At 37.8% G+C, this 21,744-nt stretch overlaps 2 protein-coding genes across 2 annotated transcripts; one reads left to right on the forward strand and one right to left on the reverse strand.

The window, feature by feature from the left end:
• Window positions 1–427: 427 nt before the first annotated feature.
• On the reverse strand, window positions 428–20,084 carry CEP43 (centrosomal protein 43). Its single transcript, XM_085219871.1, has 12 exons — window positions 19,951–20,084; window positions 15,577–15,630; window positions 13,897–13,951; window positions 13,163–13,251; window positions 11,644–11,775; window positions 10,832–10,915; window positions 7,397–7,614; window positions 5,135–5,244; window positions 4,518–4,586; window positions 3,734–3,773; window positions 3,021–3,114; window positions 428–2,627 (listed from the first exon to the last, which is right to left on the reverse strand). The coding sequence occupies exons 1-12, from the start codon at window positions 20,038–20,040 to the stop codon at window positions 2,553–2,555; spliced, it is 1,110 nt and encodes a 369-aa protein (XP_085075997.1). The 5' UTR covers window positions 20,041–20,084; the 3' UTR covers window positions 428–2,552.
• On the forward strand, window positions 19,441–21,532 carry LOC146544951 (uncharacterized). The gene is made up of 2 exons (XM_085219872.1): window positions 19,441–19,930; window positions 20,982–21,532. The coding sequence occupies exons 1-2, from the start codon at window positions 19,498–19,500 to the stop codon at window positions 21,059–21,061; spliced, it is 513 nt and encodes a 170-aa protein (XP_085075998.1). The 5' UTR covers window positions 19,441–19,497; the 3' UTR covers window positions 21,062–21,532.
• Window positions 21,533–21,744: the final 212 nt, after the last annotated feature.

Here is a 21,744-nt window from a genome sequence, read left to right on the forward strand (position 1 = left end):
ACTGTCCTTAAAGAAGTCAAATGTAGAATACCAAGCAAGATGGTTTGAAATGTACAACAAAGCAAGCATTCAAGAGCTAAACTTGTCAGTCATCTTTAAGTAAATCAATTGAACTAAACAAGACAAAATTTTGCCAATAAAGGTAGTATTTTTTTTTCTCCTCTCTGCTGAATCATAAGACATCTGACAACTCAGACTGATACCCAAAAACTCAGACTTTATGAATCAATATGAGAAACTGCAGGATTCACTGGGCTTAAAAGAAACGTAAGCGCGAGCACACACTCTCAACTGCAGACTAGACTGACTCTGGAGAGGAAAACAAATGAAAAAACATTCTTCAATAAAATCCCCCAGACCTACAGGGCTTCCCAAACTTTCTAAACATTAAAGATCGTTTTTTATTCAATAAGTCTCAAAAATATAATTTAGCCAGCATAATAGCTTTATTTTGCAAGTTATTATACACAATTCAGCAAAACCTCACATGAGACTTACCACTTTTTGGCATTTCCTTAAATGAGAATCAAAGTGCAAGGTCTCCAATCAGTCCCCAAGGAAAGAGGAAACACTTTGCTGTTAACAGAAGTCATGTTAACATTTAAAGTATCTAATTAGTTAAAGGCCACATCTCCATATGCAATTAGAAATAATTTAATAGTTTTAGCTTCTTTTGGTATGACAAATCGGAAGAGATCCTACAGCTAACAGGTAACAAAACTATGTTTTCCCAAGACACAAAAAAATGCAAATGGCACTGTCTACATTATTCCACACACCTTAAAAATGAACGTCAGCAATTCATTGTTCCCATGTGTTCAAGTTGAATTTTACATCCTTCAGACATGTTATTGCTCGCTTTAAAAAGATTTCAATCAGAAAAAAACCTTTTAACATGTAGTATCTTGAGACACATGTTCCTCCATAGTTCAAGTAATTTTTAGACACGGTATGTTATTTCTTACAATATCGTTGTTATCTTAAGCCTATGGCACATTGATTTGTAGGATAAAAAAAATTCTCCTGTTAAGCTGCTACAACATGGCACAAAGTCAGAAGTTAAAGGTGACTAAATATTTTGGTGCTTTTTGCTGGCTTTTTTTGGGGCGCACATAAATAAAAGGCACAACTTTTCTCTTCTCTTCTCATTATTTATGTACTACAAAAGCCTAACTTTCCGGCACTGCTCCATGCCTGCTGGCCCAGTGCAAGAAAGACCCAAATCAGCATCCAATGCTAGTAGCAGCTCTATTTACTTAACCAATGGCTTTAGTTTATCATGCTACTTCTGAGGTGGCCACTGATGAGAGGCCAACAGTTTTCCTGGAAAAAGAAAATTACAAAGTGATAAAAAAGAAAAAAAAAATAAGTTATTTATATTCACGTATATTTTCCAAATGTGTTCACAATGTTCAGAAAGTGCACATTTTGAAGTCTTGTTTCAGTACTATTAATGTCCACAACCTATATATTACAGCAGCGCTATGCAAAATGGCATCGTTAAGGAACTGTCACTGTTTCCACTAGTGACTCTGTTTTTCAAGAATATAAAGGATACACTGAAATTTGCTCTTAGCTAGAACTTAGCACTGATAATTTCTTCAGTACGGTGCTTTAAATATCTGCATTTATTTCTCTGTGGCAATCAGAATCTGAAAAACAGTTACTGGTTTCACTTTTTGGCGCCCATTTTCGCACAGCAAGGATTTTCAGAAATAGAAATGAGCTTACAGCAAAGAGCCCTCAACAATAACAGCTCCACAAACCATTTCCACACTGTTAAAAACCTAAAAATAAAATAAAATAAAATAAAAATTAATGATTTGTGGATCCTTACATAATCAATTTTCATGATTTAACAACCAATGACACTAATGAAATTATCATACATAAAAACAGCTTAGGTCTTAACATCAATGGTCTGACAAACATATTTAAACAAGAATATTCAGAGTTAAGATTAGTACTAAATTTAGCTCCAAAACTTAGCTAAATTTAGATATGCTCAACTTGATAAGTCTTTTTAAAAAGTCCAACTTTCAAAAAAGTCTGAAAAACAGTAGTTTCAAGTAAATCTGGAGTGCCTAGGTATTGTGGCTCGATTTACTATGAATATGCATGACATGCTGACTGGACAAAACTCTTAAAAAGAAGCAGAAGTTGAAGCACTACCTCTGAAGGTTCTTGCTTTGGTTATCTTTAAAAACGGTTCAAACTGTTACAACAGTGCAAGTTCATTATAAAGCCACATGACTCCGTGTAGATGTTTTCTTGTAGACTGCTTTTTATTACGCCCATTGCCAGCAATGGACATCCTGCTTGGAAAATCCAACTCCTGCTGTGAAAGGTTTGGCTGAACCAAATGAAAAAAGTAATTCCAATATCAGATTCAAATGGGAACACACCATTTCTTGTAAAGAAGCCCTCTCCACCTACAGTCTTTATTAAACAAGGCACAAATAGGGAGTGGACATTCCAGCAAAAAGTGATTGTCTGAATTCAACAGTCCACAGTTGTCTTCTAGTCCAGCACAATGAAACGTTTTTGCTGTCCTATGCCACATCTTCTAGATAATCTGCAACGTCACTGAACTGAGAAATGGTATGGTCTTGTGTGATGTCTTCAAGCTAGAAAACAAATGAAATCAAAAGCTCAGAAAGTATAGGAAAAAAAAAGCATTATTTCACAAAATCCTTCACATCAGGTCCTTTCATCGGGACTTCAACTCATTCAGGAGGTGCCTAGATAGATCTTGAAATAAAGGATAAGGCCTCCTTATGCTGGATACTAAACCAGCAGCAAATCTGTTTTATGTGTCTAGTAACACAATTGTGCTACCAAACCACTTTTTTTTTTTTGTTGTTAAATCAGTATAGTTCCTAACTTGGCAGGAATGCTAAGTGTAAGAATACAGAACACTACAAATAACAAAACTACGAAATAACTTAGAAACCCACGAGAGCAGCACATTCCTTCATAGGAGGTCAAAAACATAAAGAACAAATTGAAAAGAATCATACTTTATCACTGGCATTCAAGTCTTCTGTTTCCACAGAAATTTCATCTATTTCTTCACCAATACTGATATCACTTTTCTCTGAGCGATGGCTGGCACTAAGAAGAAAGAGAATTAGAACTTTCTTTTCAAATGTCCAAGCATTACGTTTATATTCATAGCAAGTTAAATATGAAGTTAATTAAAAACTCATAATAACTAAAGGCGTTCTACCTAGAAGGAACCAGGATAAATACTTGCTTAAGCCTCAGTCCTACAGTTTACAATAATAATATCTTGATTAAAAGGATGAAGCTCTTAAATATTTATTACTGACTACTCATGATGCTTTTTTTTTTTTAACGGAATAACTGCTTGTAGTGTTAATTAAGCAGTTAAGCATCTCTAAGTGCATGGTTTAGGAAAAGAAAAACCAGTTAATAAGCAACTTAAAGTTAGATAGTATCTTAAAGTTAACATTGGGCTTTTAGGTAACTCATTAAAACCTACACCAAAGCAATGCATTTTGCTTTTTTTTTTCCTCCTTAAAAAGATTTCTAACTATACTTGTATAGTTAGAATTTGTATACTATATAAATTGAAGGTTAGAGGAGTTCAGAGACACTGGCAGGGTCCAGCACTAGCGACTAGTCAGGACATGAGTTAATCCAAGTATGTCAATGGACACGTTTAGAATGTATGAAATACTGTACTCCTGAAATATCATCTCTCTCTTACCTGTTGAAGTCATCAGCGTATTCATCATCATCTCCATTTCCTAAACAATTTTTAGAAGGTATTAATAAAAAGAACATTATTTTTCAGGAAATGCAAATGAAGAATCAAAACTTATATGGTTATTTTTTAAAAAGAAGCATTCATTCAAAACTTTTCTTTTCTTAGGAACCTAGACAACAAAACACATCATCTGATATTAGAAAAGTACGAAGGGAATAAATCAAATTTTTGTTGTATGCATATAATACTGATCTGCATACAAAACTCAAAAGTTTTCACTTCTGATCTTGCTCCCAACCCCAGTAGGTCTCACAATGTTTTCCAACAAAATAACAGGAAATGAAGATCCTCTTTCGTTACGTATATTTCATTTTCTCAGATTCCTCTAGGAACCTGGGCCAGAGATTTCAGTTGAAAATGTCAAAGCTTAATCATGCTTCATTGTTACTTACCTGTATGGGGCTGCTGAATCACGGCCTGAACCTTTGATTGATCACCTGAGGCGAGCAATGAGTCAGCCATGGGAGCACAGGTGAAGGCAATTCACCTGTGCTGCAGGAAGGGGTGGAGCCTGGCTGCACCTCTCCTAGACCCATTTAAGAGCTGACTGCCAGTGGGGAAGGATCTCTCTGGAGCTCTGCTCCATCAGGAGTTCATCTCATGAGCCCAGGACAGGGTGAGTGACTTTCTCTCATTTCTCCAATATAAATTATATTAGCCAAGCTCCTGGATACATACATACATACATACATACCATCTGTATATCCATTGATTAAACACTTACCTAATTCTAAAGATCCCAGTTTTGCATTCACCAACCGCAGGTCTTTCAAAACAGAATTTCTATTTAAATCTGTAGGAAAACCAAACCATAACAAATTTGTCTCATGACTACAATAAGTTCCCATTTGGACAATCTATTATAACCATTGTTTTATAGTAATTTTATATAATTTTACAATATATCATGGTAGTATTACATTCAACTTTCAAGTCTGAACTGTGCAACATTTAAAGACATGAACAACAACAATAGCCAACGTCCCAGCATTCAAGAGTCTTTTGCAAATCTCCCTAAATATCTCTATAGAATTCATGCAAGTAACGTGGTAAAAAGTTAAAAATGAACAGTAGGATTTTAAACTCTTGTTAACTGCTTTACACAGAAAATGGAAGTAGGTATTTTATGCTCCAAAATACAAGATATGTCAATGTGTCATAATTTGGCAAAAAAACCCAGTATGCTATCACTCAGAAATGAGCACTAAAAAAAGAAAAAGCACATTCCAAACTGATGGGGGCCACGTACAGGCAACTTATATCTGAATATACAGACTATTCACTATGTTATGGGAAATATCTCCTACATTCATCACAACACAAAAAGATGTGAAAACTTACCATCGGGTTCCTTTAGCATAGGTGCACCAGTCAGAGAACTTAACCCACTTTTCAGAGGTGGTGCATCAGAAAGGGATGCTAGACCTCCTGCTTTATTGGAATCAGTTTTCCTAGAACAAACCAAAGAAGTATTCCACAGAGCTGGAAAATGCATATAAGTGACTTTCTTTTCTGTTATTTATTCAGTTGTCATAAAAATAGAACAGCCATATGGACAGCAAAAGGAACAAAGGAAAAAGACCACCCATTTTGCACTCTAAGAACAGTCATTAGCTAGCACCAGTGTCAAGCAAGACATTCACCAAGGTCACTTTCTCGTCTATGCAAAGGCTTCTGCCTGACTTCTTTCTCCAACACCTTCTTTAGCATCATCATTTTTAACAAAGGGTTTATTATTATATACATGTGTAAACAAAGTCAAGAGAAGAAAGATTCAGATATAATCAGACCAAGTCAGGATTTAAGTCAGCTTAGCTTAAGGTCTGATGAAACTGCTCATTCTCAAGAGCACTCAGCCCAACAGAAGGGAAACTTCTCAGTTACAGCAAAATACATCTCACCACCACCAGTTAAAGTTCACTTGGCTACTACTCATTCTGCTCACATATTTGAAATATCAAGTTCAAATTAAAAAAAAAAAATAATTGCAAAACAAGAATAAAGAAACCATTATTAAAAAGAGACCATGATTTTCACATTTGATACTGGCTGACTTGTCCATTATTCTGATTGTATTTTTACAAACATTGAACAATATCATCTGAATCATTCACTGTATCAGTGGCCATCAAAACTGATCATAGGCCATCAAAATACCATGTAATTTTAACACCTAAATTTTGAACAATGGGTCAGAGATCTTGGGCAAGTGAGAGCTTGGGCCAACTCTTAATCAACTGTTACTAACTGCTTGCTACCTTCCTTCTACAAGGAATCCTTCTTCCAAGAGCAAAAGAACTTATGTTTTTTGTGAACCAATTAATGCTGGTGTCCCCCCTAACCACTCTTTCAGATTCAGGTGCACCAGTACAACACAAACAGATTTATTCCATCTGAAAAATCTATTTATTTTTCTTTTGCTCTAGAGGAGATGCCAGGACACTAAAAGCAACAGGCTAAAAAAGAACAGCTCTGTTATAGTTAGTCATTAACTCATTTACTACTATTTGCATATTTAACAAGCTTTATTATGGAACATTACTATAATACCTAAAACACAGTAATGTTATGAAGTACAACAGTCAGGGGGCTGTGACTTTACTACTTTTCCTAAAGGGAGTTTATCCGCTAAGAAAATCCTCATGAGATTTTCAATATTCATCATTTAAACCTATTTCATGGAATCACAACCATGTATTACAATGGTTAAGTTTTGGTTAACACCTACTTGACACTCTTGAATAAGGAAGAGTAAATGCACTGATAATTCCAACAAGGAAAAGTGAACTCACACAGTAGGGCAATTTGTAACACACAGTATTTTCCACAGAAAAATGACTGCCATTCAAGAAAAAAAATATATCTGTTCTTTATATCAAATGAAAAACAAATAATAAACAATCTTTTTCTTAGAGTCCAGTAACTTACTACAAAAAAACAGCAAAAGAATACCATGAAATAATGTTCCAGCTTTTCTCAAGTAGATAGTTAAACAAAGCTCCAAAATAACCACAACTCTGAGAAGAACACCCAAAGATAAGTTGTAGAGTTTTGTAACAAAACTACTGTACAATTCAATCACTGAAAAATACCATTTGAAGCAAGAACCAGTGACCAGACCTAGCCACAGAAAAAACAATTTGTTGAAAACAGAACTGCACATAAAAAGAATTGCGGTGTGAAGAGGAAACCCGCAGTGGTGAGGAAGTGTTACTTATGCTTACAGTTAACACATTTACCAGATATTTTGTATTCCTTACAAAGTTATACAAATATCTAAAGCACCACCTTTCTCATTTTTCACTTCTGTTACTGTTGGTCACAACTGCATCTCCACTGCAAAAAGAAACGCTGGTGCCTGTAACTCACACATGTTCAATCCACAAAAGAAATAAGTTGGGGACATTACATGGCAAAACCGATGCACCTCAGAGCGATACGGGCTTTTCTCTCTGGTACATTCAAGAGATCAGAGACGTGGATTTCAGAAACAAAACAGTTCACGTGCATTTACAAGGGTGAGCAATTGAACGTCAGCTAGCTCTTGAAGGTATGCAAGCATACGGAGCACAAAAGAAACCCATGTCTCTCCACACCACTTACCAGCCATAAGTTCTTTCTGGTTTGGGTATAGGATCATCAAAAAAAGAATCTCCCTCTATATCATCTTCATCCACACCTGGATCACTTTTTTCTTTGGTATTTAAGTCTTTGTTTTGCAACTGAGGATCTAGTTTTGTTTCATTAGGCAGAAAATGAATGCTTCTTTTGCTGGCTTCCCCTGACGAGACACTCGTATCGCTTTGAGTAGCTTCAGTAACCTTGAAAGATAAAGAAAACAGACCTCACTGAAAGAAAAGGTAGCTTCTCTTCAAGAAAGCCCATGTAAGCTTTTATTTCTTAAAACACTGTAAGCAGTAATATACACATATCATAACATTAGCCAAATACTACTTTTTTAAAAGTTCTTTAGATCTTATTGGCACTCCTCTGTACTCATCAGAAATCATACAACAGAAAAAAGTTGTTTTTAAATCACTTTAGAAAATTTCTTTATTATTACTGTCTGTTAAAAAAGTTTGTTCTATCCCTTGCATGGTTTTGTATCTAGATGAACTCTACTCAAAGAGCAATCCGTGTTAAAAGAAGATTATCATCAAATGAAGAAATCTACATACATGCTACTTCTTAAGTTCTAGCTTTGAATACATTTCTAAAGCACGTTATATGATTTTTTTTAATTAGTGTAACTTTGCAACTCCTCTATAAACAATTTCTTTTGAGTTAAAATCATCAGTTCCAAAATAAATCAATTTAAATTCATGTAAATGACACCATCTTAAAAAAAAAACAAAACTTTTAACCTAGCTTCAAAAATATTTACAGTTTCATGCAAAAGAAAGCTTGCCCTATACTGTAATTTCACTAAGAGACTACAAATGTGAATTGCATAGTTGAAATGGCATGGAACATAACAAGCCACAGAGGTTCATATCTTGACTCTCAATTTTCAGTGACAGACCTGCTTACTTGAGAATGCCTCTAAACCAAGCTGAAAACTACACCAAATGGCCATCCATGAAGTAATACTATGTTCCAAGCAGCAAATGTAACATGACTGCAGAGAATTAGCATTAGAAGGGAGAAAGTGTAAAGACTAAAATGATACAAACAAGGTATCTAAGAATAGGTAACTTTCAGTCTTCCAATCATGCTCTTGGCTCAGTTCTATAAATACTCACGCTTTTAAGGACTGCTCTATAAGTAGTACAGTCAGGTAAAACTCCTATCTTTGCAAAACCTTGTGGCCCAGTGAACAACATTTAAATTTATGTAGATATCATCCTGAACAACATTTAAATTTATGTAGATATCATCCTGGTGCAACAAAATGAAAACGAAAGCAATGAGAAGATCTATTTACTTTACAAACTCTACACACCAACAACAGCAACAATTTTGAAGCAAAACCAATAATGTTGTTTGTTCCATATAAGCAGCATACAGGTTGCACTGACCAAAGGTGGCTTTGTGGCATGTTTTTGTTTTGATTTTGTTTAAAAATCAGTTATTATCTTTCACTTAAAAGGCTTAAGATTTTATACTTTCTGCTTGTCTCCTTCTATCTACCCCTAACTAACGTGTGTCAGGCTGGCTAGCTGCAACCACTACCAAATAGGTACAAGTTAACAACTGCATTGCAAAAATCTCCATCAAGGACAAACAAATGAATAAAATGCATTCTACACTTCAGGTCAGATCAACCTTGAGATATCTGTGTGCACACATACACACACAAATTTAAGGTGAAAGGTGGCATATGCAAGGCAGTATGGATTACTTATGACTTGTAATCTCATCCTCAGTAGTACTTCTTGGCTAATTTAACATCGACCTAAGACAGAAGTAGTTCAATAATACTGTTGCTTCATACCTAACACTGATATTTAAATCAACATTTGGATTTATTTCCCCTAAGCTTGGGCCAAGCAAGAACTATCTTCTATAACAAAAATGAATTGGTTAGAATTACACTGAAAGGTCGATTACAGAAATACTAGCTGTTTAAGAAACAATCAACAAACAGCAATTAAAGTGACTTAGTCTTGAAATGAAGCTTGCTTTTCTAACGGTATCGTTCTCAGGTTTTGCATGGCACACAACTGAAGAAATAGAATAAAATGACGCAGATCCAAACTGTTTTTTCTTTTTATCTTAATCACTCCCCTCTTCAAATAGATCAAATAATAACATCATCCATGCAGTGTTATATTTCTCAGCTTTCAGTGACATGTTAGAAAGCTTCTAAACTGCTTCCAGTTATCTTGGGGGAAAAAAAGAAAAAGCTTCAAACTTATAACATGCTCAAATTACATCAATTAACAAACTTGAGTACTTGAGTCATTTTTTTTGTTGGATAGTTGGTATAAACAAGTGCCCTAACCAGTGCCAAACATTTTTCCATAAGTTCATGACCTACTGAACTGTTTCAGTCAAATGTAACAAAAGATAAAGGTCTGCATAATGTTAGTTCTGTGTTAACACGAAAAGACTGAAGAGAAAGCAACAGGCCCCAAGGGAAGGACAGTTGTATCCTTATCAGTTCCAAACAGCAATCGGCCAACTGACCAAGAAGACGACAAGTAGCCCCACAGTATCTCACAGACATTCATGTGCTGTCGCGTATCCAGTCAGATAGGTACAGGACTTAGTACAGAATAGCCAAACGTTCTCAGGACGTGGAAAGGACAGTGAAGTGCTCATGAACAGAGCCTACTCTGTAAGAACCCCAGTCAACTCTTATTGCTGCGCAATATCTGCTGGTATATAGGGTAGGGTCACAAAAATGATGCAAAGGTTGGAACACCTCCCCAACACACTGAGAGAACTGGGGCTGCACAGCCTGGAGAAGAGAAGGCTTTGGAGAGACCTGATAGCAGCCTGTCAGTACCTAAAAGTGGGAGAGGGGCTCTAAGAAAGAAGGGTACATAGTCTTTAGCATGGTCTGTTGTGATAGGACAAGGGGAAACAGTTTCAAACTAAAAGAGGGGAGATTTAGATTGGATATAAGGAAGAAGTTATTTTATCATAAAGGTGGTGAGGGATGGAACAGTTTGTCCAGAGAGGTGGTGGAAACCCTGTTCCTGGAGATACTCACGGTAAGGCTGGATCAGGCCCTGGGCAACCTGATCTAGCTGTGGTGTCCCTGTTCATTGCAGGGGAGTTGGACTAGATGACCTTTAAGGGTCCCTTCCAACTCAAAAGGTTCTATACTCTTTCTTCCTGTAAAGGAAGGCATAAAACACAGGCTAGCATATTCTCTGAGCAGGCGTTTTACCTGCTCAGACTTTTAATCCAAACACTTCTTCCACTTACAAAATCCTTTATAATTTGGTATCTGAGCATAAAGAAGTAATAATAAAGAGAAATGAAAGAAAACTGCTGATTATTTAAGTAAATGCCATTGGAATCCACTGGACTGGAGTCCACTGTTTTGCTTCTCCTGTATACTTTTTCATGACATACAAACCATCTTACCTTACTCGGTATGGGGTGTGTACTTGACCTTCCATCAGACGATTTTGACGTAGAGCACAGGCCATCACTTAGAACTGGGGCAACCTAAAATGTGCCACATAAATACTAGAAATACATTGAATTATGTCACACTACCATCCAACAGAAACAAGACTATTGTTCCTGCTCACGCTGTATGCAAGCTCACATAGTATGTGACACTATGCTGCTGTGTTAGGAAGACTATGACAACCACTTCTGAATTGGTTCGTGGACCAACTATATCTGGGGTGCATAGGATTTTCTTTCAAACCACAAACACAACAGACACTAATAAAATGCTACTGGTTGGATTCCATTAATTTAATTAATAAGTATTATATATTCCATTAAAATAGCATTCTCATTGCCTTAAGATATTTCAATAATATATTTAGCTTTTTAAAACATTTGTTTTAAGAAAGCTACAAAGCTTTAAAAAAGCCAATTCTAACTTTACTAAGACCTCTAGGATCTAGAAGAACAAAGATACAATAGATAATCATTAAAGGTGTTAACTAATCACACTAGAAATTAGAAAAAAAAATGGCAGAATGTTCTGTATCACTCTTCTGGGTTCGGGTTCACCCTATGCTAATATGCTGTGGCAGGATAGAAGTTAAAGGGTAGCATGAAAAGTAACTTTCAGCATTTTTTTCTGATAAATTATGTTGAAAGCTTTTCCTAGTATACTAACTTGAAAGGCTTGAAACAATGTGTTTTTCAGTTCATTTCTCATCAATGAAATAAAAATAAAGGATTATGAAGAAAGAAATTGTATTAACTGCACTTACTTCTTCATTGCCTGATATCTTCTTCTGCTGACATTTTCTAACAACCTCCAACAATAGGGGACCACCTGCAGTACCTTCTTCTGTAATTCCCAAATCTCGAGCTAAGTTTTCTCGATCATCCAGGCCATTTAGCTGTGAGGGAAAAAAAAAATAATCAAAAAAGAAACCACAACACAGAAGAAGCTGTCAGAAAACAGTATGTATTTTGTAAAAAATCCTAAAGCTTGTTGGTCGTATTTAATAGAGCAATAATCTGACTAACCAGTGATTACTGAAGATTTCCTGTTGCACGTGGAATAAAGTCATAACAGTTATGACATCATTTACTTCTGATCTGCACCTGAATTTAATCACTGATCACCCAAAATTGTTTTAAACACAAGAACATTACCAAGCACACCATGGAGGATAAAAAGATAGTGCTCAGATTGGGACTGGTATAGAAAAATAAAGCAAAATCTTTCAGCGTAATTCACAGCAGTCTTGGTCAACTTTTGAAACTTTGGCCAAGTTCCACACATGCACTGCAATAGATGGCTTCTAGAAAGAAGAGGCTTTTACTGGAAAAAGGTAGTGCCCCAAAGAGCACCGGATGCCTTAGTGCTGCAAATAAAAGACTCCTCCCAAAAGCAGTTAGCAACACAGGAGAACACACGACTGTTCCTGTTCAGTCGTATAAATCTGAATTTTAGCACAGATGTCTCCAATGCAATAAATGCAGACAAGGAGATTTGATAAAGAAAAACAATGTATGTGATTTAGCATGATTAAGTCCCTAAAAAGAAACACAGAGTTCTGAGAAACAGCAAAATATCATTTGTACAGCACCGTTTTGGGTTGTTCTAATCTATGCTCATATGTTCATATGACCATCTCTCAGGTCATTTTTTGCCAAAACAATAAAATCAATATCTAATTCAAGTGAAGAAAAAGAAAATTACTCTTCAAATAAGAATAGTTTTTTTATTAAACTAATTAAAAAGAGATTTTAAGAATAAAAATGAATATGAAATGAAGAGAGAAATACATCATTAAGTGGAACCGTTTCAATCCCAAAATCTGTTATGAAAATGTTTATATCACAAAGAGAAAAAGAAATTGCTTTGACACAAAAGCTACCTCAGTATCAAAAACCTAAAAGCAAATACTTTGATGACAAAGTCCTTTGTCCCTCTGAAATTTCTCTCAGACTAGACATCTACTTGATTTTAATTTTCACATACAAATATTAAGCTCACAATATGTCATGGTAAGATTATAAGTTATAAGAAGTTCTCTCAGGTATACTCTGCCACAGTTTTCCAATAATTATTAATTGGTTAATTTAAATTTAACACATCAAACGCTGACTTTTGAAAGGGAATAATCATTCATATAAGCACATTTAAACTTGTCTTTATGGCAGAGCATATCTTTTACATGCTAAATATTTTATAAAAATTATAAGAATAAACGCAAGCAACTGGCATGCACTTCAAAGGATCAGCATCACACAGAAGCAAAAAACAGTATATCTTACCGTGCTCGATTCAGGCTGAAAAACAGCCAGTGTAAAATCGAGATTGAAAAATCGTAGAAATTCTGCAACAAGACCTGCCACCACACGACCTAGAACAGAAATAAACAATTAAAAAAACGTAAAAACTTAAGTCGAAATATACCAGACAAACAATATTTACTTCAAAGTTATAATACATACGTGGCTTCAAGATGAACAACTACACTGATTCAACACTTCTACAAACATCACTTAGACATTCAAACTACCATCTCACATGCAAGTGCACATCATATGCAATTCATGATTTGTGTACCAGTTCCCTAATTTCTAACTCAGCCATTTTAACTAAATTATGTAAAGTGCAGGGGAAAAAAGGAATTGTGTCCAAAATTCAAGTTTAAAGATTGAGGTTTGCCTTTATTTTGATTTTGCTTTCATCTGTTTTGATCTTTTAAAAACATGACTTTGGCATTTTTCCTACGTGTGTTCACTACCGTACCTCTGCAATCTGTTTTCACTGAAAACTGCTTTACTCATCATGAAATATTAACTCAAAAATACCAGTCACCTCAGTTAAAAATAAAGCTTCAGCAACATTAACTTTAAAAATTCTAGATTGTACTCTATTTTGAAGCCAGTCATAATAACTACATTTATTTGATAAGAAAAAAAGCATACTCTATGTCATGAAAGATTCAATCCTTTATTCACTGTTGTTTTTAATTTTGAGAGACGTGCTAACCAGAACTTACCATCTTTTGTACTCAAAAAATTTTTCAGGCTTTCATTTACCAGAGGTGCTTTGTTCTGTCAAAAAGCAAAACGCAAATGTTACTTAATAACATTCTTATGTTATTAAGAAGTTAAAAATAATAATAATAATAAAAACCAAACCAAACACAACAAATTGGGGTATGCTCTTCCATATAGCTCATGGTACGTGTAATTCAGTCCTCCGAATTCTACTTTTGTATTGATTCTACCATCTGCAAAAGCTGTAAAGCCATTGTCTTAGTATTTCTTTATAAAAGCTAAAGAGCAGGAAGAACTACCATGATGTTATAAGTAGCATACTGATTTTTATTTATTTGATAATTAAAAAAGTATGTTAATCAATTAACTTCTCAAGTTGCTCCTCTAACATAATGTCAAATTTAAAGAGATTTGGTCACACTTAAAAAATACTTATTCACAAATCATCTAGACAAAGGATGCTGGTTAGCAGTTCAGAAATCAGTGCAATTTTTTATTACTGTTAATTAAAGGACCTTTTAACACATTATGAAAATGTTCTTTCCCACTGATAGATTTGCCTTCAACGGTGATTTTTAAGCAGAGAGAAATCAATTTGCTGTGTTTAGATTAGGCAAAATTGTTCAGGAATTCTTCAAATGAAATTCTAAATGTCATTCTTAATATATGAAAACACCCTGGCTAGGAACCTAACTGAATTTAAGGAAAGGTTCTGTTAGAGGCAGCACAGACAAACAGTGACAGTTAACATACACTTGAAAGCCTTTCACCAATATTTAAAACAACCAAACCAAAACAACTTTCCTAATATTTAGGAATTCAGCATATAGATAAGCATTAATATACTTTCTGTGTCTGGAGCGTAAAATTAAAATGTCGTGATAATTGTAAAGGTTCTGAAAAGGAGTGAGCTGAGATGAATTGCAGCAAGTTTCTCTCTTCAGCCCTACTGCTCTTCAAACAGTCTGGGAGGCCTTTTTTTAGGGGTACTCCACACTGTGCTGAAACTTGCCACAAGAAATAGCACTGCATCACTCTTCCATTATTTCTTCCTCAGCAACCTTACGTTATGTTTCTGACATATGGAGTCTCATGCCATAGAGTAATTACTCATACTTCCCATCCTTACCAGTGTCACAATAACATCTGTGTTTTTCCAGAAAGAGCACAACCAGCTACCAGCCTGGACAAACAGCAGTCAGTGTGCTCTCCTGTCTAGGTCTAGAGAATGAACAGTTACAGGAAATAAAGCAATTCTGGCAGTAAAAGGGGCCACAAAACTTCTCAAAACAGACCACTATAACACCTTACTAATAATAAAATCTTCAGCACTCAATCGGACATTTTTAAAGTAGCATTTGGCAGAAAAGATATTTAGTTACCCTAGTCAAGTGGAGCAGAGCAACATAAAAGCAGCAGTGATAAACAGTTTCCTTTGAGAAACTCTTACACTCTTACAGTAAAAGCTATGTAACACTTTGAATTCCTAAATACTGGAAAGAAGACCTTTTTGTGTGGTTTTTGTTGTTGTTGTTTTGTTTTGTTTTTAAGCTCTTATGCAGTGATACAGAATTTTCTCTTGTTATACTTCACAAATATAAAGCATTACAGTAATTATTTTTAATTATACATGAAGAATTGTCAGGAAGTCAAAACTGAAACATCTAAAATTCTCTTACCTCTACTTTCTCTTGTTCTTCTAATGCCAAAAAAACAGCTGCTCGCAACTCTGCCTGCCAAGTTAAAAAAAAAAAAAAGAAATGGTATTTCTACAATAGGAAGCTAAGAGCCAGAAAGTATCTTAACATCTATTTGTTCCTCCTCAAGCAACTTGGTATCAATTGTAGACCACATCAATACAATTAATACATTTAGGATTACACGCAATGTGACTTGAGGGTGAGAAAGTTTTTGGAAAAGCAATGAGGCAGGAGGGATTTGATACATAACTTCCCAAATTCTTCATTCTCAAGAAGATTCTGAAATGCATCACCTCCAACTTGTTTCCCTTGAGAGTCAGAAATCCAACTTTTTGGGGAAGCTTTGAAACACCTACCCTTAATTTACAATTCTTTCAGGAAACACAGACACATAACTTGCAATTATACTTTCTTCAAAGTTTGTGCTAAATTATACAAATTCCTATGAGTTCTTGTCAGATCACACAAAGCAACAGAAATTCTCAAGGAAAAGAGAGCCTGACTCCAGTCATTTGAACATACTAAATGAATAACATGCATTACATTTAAGGAAATAGTCTGACTAAGAGTTAATTACAGTGGAAAACATTTTGAAGTGGCCAGTAGATAAACCGTGCCAAGCAACTGTGCGACCACAAAAGCCACTGCCACTCTGCATGCCATTTTCCTCAAGAGCAAAGGAGAAAAAGGTTTTCAAAGACCAATTTGTATACCTAAAATTAAAAACTATTTGAAGAGTGGCTGGATTTTCTCATTAGCAAAGCAAAAAAAAAAAAAGTAACCATCATTGGATATCTTTCTGAAAGAAAAAAAAGTCATGCAAAAAATCTAATTAGAGTTCTCATAAGGAAAAGAATAGGATGCCTACCAGTTGTATGCAGTGCTCACTTAGACAGCCAGTAACACAGAACGAAGCTTACTATTGAACTTCCTCACCCTGGTCCTTTTGAAGCCTTCGATAAAACAGTGTTATGCTGTAAACTGTACCAGGATTATGGTTTATAAATCAGTTCTTGACTGCAACTCTATCATCCTGCAATCCACTAAAGCCATAGGCTTCTTTTCCATCCTATGTGCACCAAGTTTCAGTAGACATCTCTACAAACTTTTAGCAAACAAGAGCTCATATCAATGACAAAGCAATTAAACGGCACTGAACTTAGCTAAAGTAAGGCTGATACCGTATATGACAACTGCTGCCTGTAAGCAGTTGGGAAATACATGGGTCAGTGTTTCAAAATCAGAGTTAATTTTCACTTTTCCTACCATGAACAACTCAGCAGACATCACCTCTTACTGACTGCTGTTGCAGCGTAAAAGCAGTGGCCCAGGAAAACATCCTTCCTGTGCTGGACATTCTCCTCTTCAGAGTCTAGCTAAGTTAATCCTGTCCCAAACAGCGAATCTTACCATGTACGTGAAGGGATTGTGCAGGAAAACATCTCTCAGGGTCTGCAGTTCCCAGACAGAAGACATTTCTTACTACCTCAAGAGCTCCCCAAACAAACAAATACATTTTTAGATGGCTTGTCTAAAATTTTCTTCTGATTTGGAAGTACTCTTTGAAAAACAGTAAGATAGCAAACACCCACCTCAACAATTAATTTGAACAACCAGTGCACTTGTAAAAGCCACCCACAACAGCTTATGTAGCAAATACCGGCTGAAATGGCTGCAATAGATTGTCCAGGACTGAGGAATGCCACAGGTCTCCCTTGCATCTCAGACTGCCAACATCCATTTGAAGCTTTTAAATATCTCCCACTTGCAGATTCCAACATGTAGGTACATATGCCTCTAGAGTATTTTACTATATGAAATAGAAGCACATAAGCATAGAGTGACCAAGGTGACTTGCTTGTAAGCAAGCAAACACAACATCAAGCTGTCTAACCACTAGTGATTACCCCAGGCTTATAAGTTACAAGCACCAGGCTAAAAGCCTGCTTTAGCCTGTATCCAAAGCTGGTACCAAACTGGAGACTGCAGCTTCATTACCTCTGTCCTGTCACTCCCCACCTGCAAAGTTACCATCCCTAAGCAGAACCAGTAATTTTCATGCTTATTCCTCATTCATTTATGCAGAAAACACTTCACCATAGCAGCCCTCATTGGCTAAGTCACTAAACTTGCTGGCAATGTAATTAAAAAGATGAAGAATACTGGAAAAAGAAAGATGGAGAACCCATGCCAATAGAGGAAACAGCATGCCTCACATGTATAGCATCAGTTATTATTTTTACTAAAGCACAAATGTTCCAAATTTTGTTTACAGAACTCACTAGGAAGCAGTTTTATCCATCAGTTTCATTCCAATCCTTAATTACTCCCATATATGTAACAAACATACACAGATACTGCAGCTTAGGGAAAGGTCAGGGAATTTTCAACTGTCAATAGCAAATATATTTGCCTATTTCCTAGTTTCCACAATATGACTTCATTAAATACTCCAATGCCCAAAACCTATGACAAACAGATAAGTCTTGAACAGATTTTTGAGCTGTCATACAGGTAACTGATTTCCTCAACCAGCCAAATCATTTACATCTTTATTAGCACACCCCAAAGTTAATTGAAAATAAGAAATTTGTCAACTATAATCCACTATGAAATTATATAATATGAGAAAATAAAGGTAAAGTTTCTTGCTAAAAATTACTCAGTCCCTGCTTGCTCTCAAATATATTATCTGGCAGCTTGATACATTTTATCCACTGAAATAATTCAGTTAGTTCTCCAATCCTCCCAGAGCTGTCTTTACCTCTAGTATATTCCTCATACTAATTCAGTTATATTTAGGTAACATAATTTTCTGTTCAATGTATCCACTTCAATAAATCTCAAATATAGCTATCTATAGTAAGCCTTCTAACCTCATCCATCTTGAAAAACGGCCAGTACTCATTTTCAAATATAAAATATACAACCATTTGACAGCAATACAGAGTGCAACTATGCTTAATTTAGTTTAACAAAAAGACAATGGTTTTGGTATTTACACTTTTACTGTTATTATTTAATGCATGGTATAACCTAGACTAAAACATAAAACTCAAAACTGTTAACAGTAGTTCAAAAGCTTCCATGCTACACAAGGCAGGAATTAGGTCACAACAAGCAGGGGAGCTTTAGAGTTCTAATGTGCTTGTGCTTTTATTCCTCTTGAAGTTATTATGATTTTACTATCACTATACTTCTACAGATTGATACTACGTAAGAAGTTCACAGGTGGACCAGAAGGCCTACTCTGATACCTAGTTAAAAGAAAGTCACCCTACTCAAAACACAGCTGCACGAGCTTGAACCCTTCATCTCCCTATGGAATTTAAATAAGGATTATGCATTTAAAATGCAAGTTCAATACGTTTATAATAATGTTGTTTTTTTTCAAAAGGATCACAGGTAGCCAATACTTACTGGGCTTCTAAGTACAAACACAAGGATGTCCTCACTTCCATCTACTATTTCAGCTGTTCATATATTCCCGGAATACCAATAATGACTGCCCACTTGTTGAAATGCTCAAAGTAGAATTCTGTGGATAAATGCCACCGCCCTTAATTTGAAATCCAAGCTTCTTTTCTCCTTGAGCTTACAAGGAGATTCAACAGCTCTCATGCTTTGATATCTGCATGGCTCTTTGCTGTATGTGACAGTTATTGCTGGAAGCTTTGAGTGTGAATCCACAGAACATGTTTTCATATCCTTGTTGACACAAGTCCAGGCTAAAGGCCTGAAAACCAACTACACTGCATTGCAACACTCCACGTTTTTTAACGTGGCATTAGTAGGCAGACAGCATACCCAGACCCTTCTTAGGTCCAGCCAACCCCCAGAACACAGCTCCACCACTATGTTTAAATATCGAGCCTCTAGCACTCCGGCTTGGGATAACAAATGGGGTCTTTTTGCGTGGAAGCAGAAGGAAATTCTGCGAACTCCATCCAGCACGGCTCGGCGGCTTGGGCAGCAGGAAGAAAGCAGCGCGGGCGCTCCGACGGCCACATAACACCCGCTGCACGACAGACAGGGTACAGCCGCCGGGCCGCGCTCCGCCTCCCCACAGAGCGGCCCGCCGGCCGGGCCCGCAGCGAGCGCGCACCGGCTCCATCGCGAGAGGCGGGCGCTGGACAAGGCTCCTCGGAGAGCCCCAACCCGAGCAGACTGGGGGCAGCATCGAGAAGGCGCGCGTCGCCGCCAGGCTGTAACAGCCGGCGCGGGCCTGTGCCGGCTGGAGGGGACGCGGCCCGCCGAACACCACGCGCCATAGCTGCAGCCGCGGCACCGGCAGCGCACCCTACGCGCCGCCGCGAGAGCGCTGCACACCGAGGTAAGGCCTTCCGCTCGCACCTTGATTTTATTGAGCACCCCGCTGCTCTCCAGCGTCTGCACCAGCAGGTCCCGCAGCTCCGTGTCCTCCTCCGCCGCCGCTGCCGCCATCTTGTTTCTCCCTGACAACCGCCCAAACCGCGCTAGCGGCGGGACGGGCCCGGCAGATTCGCCGCCGCCGCGGGAGGCGCTCACCAGCAGCGGGTCCGAGGGCACGGAACGCGGCGAGACGGCTGCCACGCCCGGCAGCGGTCCCGGAGAGATGCAGCGGAGCACAGGCCGCCCGGCTCCTCTGTGGCCGCAGCGCCTTGGAAACTGCGGCGGCGAACGCGCGGCGCGTCCTCCGCCGGGAGTGGGGCGCGGGAAGTTCAAAGCGGCGGTGACCGTTCAGCTCCGTGGGAAGGGCCGCGTCCGTTCGCAGCCCCTCAGCATCCGCAAGGAGCGTGGAGGGCGGACTGTGAGGGGACCACCCCTCCCACTGCAGCTGCTGCCTGGCTATGCCCTCGGCTTCCTCGCGTCTGGAGCGAGCAGATTCCCTGCACACGCGTTCTCCAGAGTTGATCCCGCTTTGGCAGGGGTGAAAGCGCAGCTGCTGAGGGGAGGGCTTCGCAAATGTGCAAGAAGCTCGGCTCGAAAGCTGTCTAGAGCATTCATTGAATAACAGTTTGATAATCTAATTACCGGCGCTTTAGGGGCATAGGGCAGCTGGGGAAGATTCTAGAACCACGTTATTATCCTTGTAAGATGTGATCATAACACAACAGGCGTCTCGCCTGAAAAATTTCTTTGGTGCTGGAACAGGCTGCTCAGAGAGGTTGTGGATGCCCCGTCCCTGGAAGTGTTCGAGGCCAGATTGGATGGGGCCCTGGGCAGCCTAGTCTAGTATTAAACGGGGAGGTTGGTGGCCCTGCATGTGGCAGAGGGGTTGGAGATTCATGATCCTTGAGGGCTCTTCCAACCCTGGCCATTCTGTGATAACACACAGCCGCGAGAGTTGGTTTTGGAATATATTTATTCCAGGACGAACTTCTTAATATTTTCCTCTTTAAAAGATCTCAAAAACTTCATTAAGAATTTCCGAAGCTACGACTACTACGACTACCAAGAGGACGTAAGAAAGCCCCGAGGATGAAGTAAGGCGTTGCGGGAAGTCGATCCAATTCCAGAGGACGTGCAGCAGGTGGCACTAATTGTGCGGCGATCCCCTAAGAAATACTGAGCTCCGTCGCGGAGGATAGAAGCACTGCTGGGAGTCCTGCAGTTTGGAAACACTTGCATCTTTCACTTCAGCACAAAGTTGAATTCAACTAAATCCACAGCACTGCATTTTCATTTTTATTCTTAAGGAGAAAATAGTAGTTTAATTCCAACTTCTCAAAGCCCAATCAGAAGCAAGATGTAACCACAGAAACATACTGCCTGCTACTACACCCACCATTTCATTCCTCTGTTAGAACTCCAAACCTAACTCAAAGATCTAAAAAGTGCTCAGGACGATTCTGTTTGCAAAAAATATTAGAAAAAGAGGTGAAACTCAAAATATTCATCTGATTGTACCATATACTTTGTGATAGCACAAAATAAATTAGTGGAAGAAATATTACTTTCAGAGCACTCCTCATGCCTCCTATTTCATTATGTTAGCCTATGACATCAGAGGCAGGTGAGTAGAGGCTGAACATTCCCACCAGCATTCCATTACATGTTGTCACCATGCAACACATGGCAGCAGAAGGGCAGTCTGACAAAATCGTGTCCAACATGGATGTGCATACAAAGCAAATTCTTCCTTGGCACCCAGTGGCACCCACTGAC

The sequence above is a fragment of the Meleagris gallopavo genome, chromosome 2 (assembly GCF_905368555.1).
Source record: "Meleagris gallopavo chromosome 2, MGAL_WU_HG_1.1, whole genome shotgun sequence".
Lineage (NCBI taxonomy): Eukaryota > Metazoa > Chordata > Aves > Galliformes > Phasianidae > Meleagris > Meleagris gallopavo.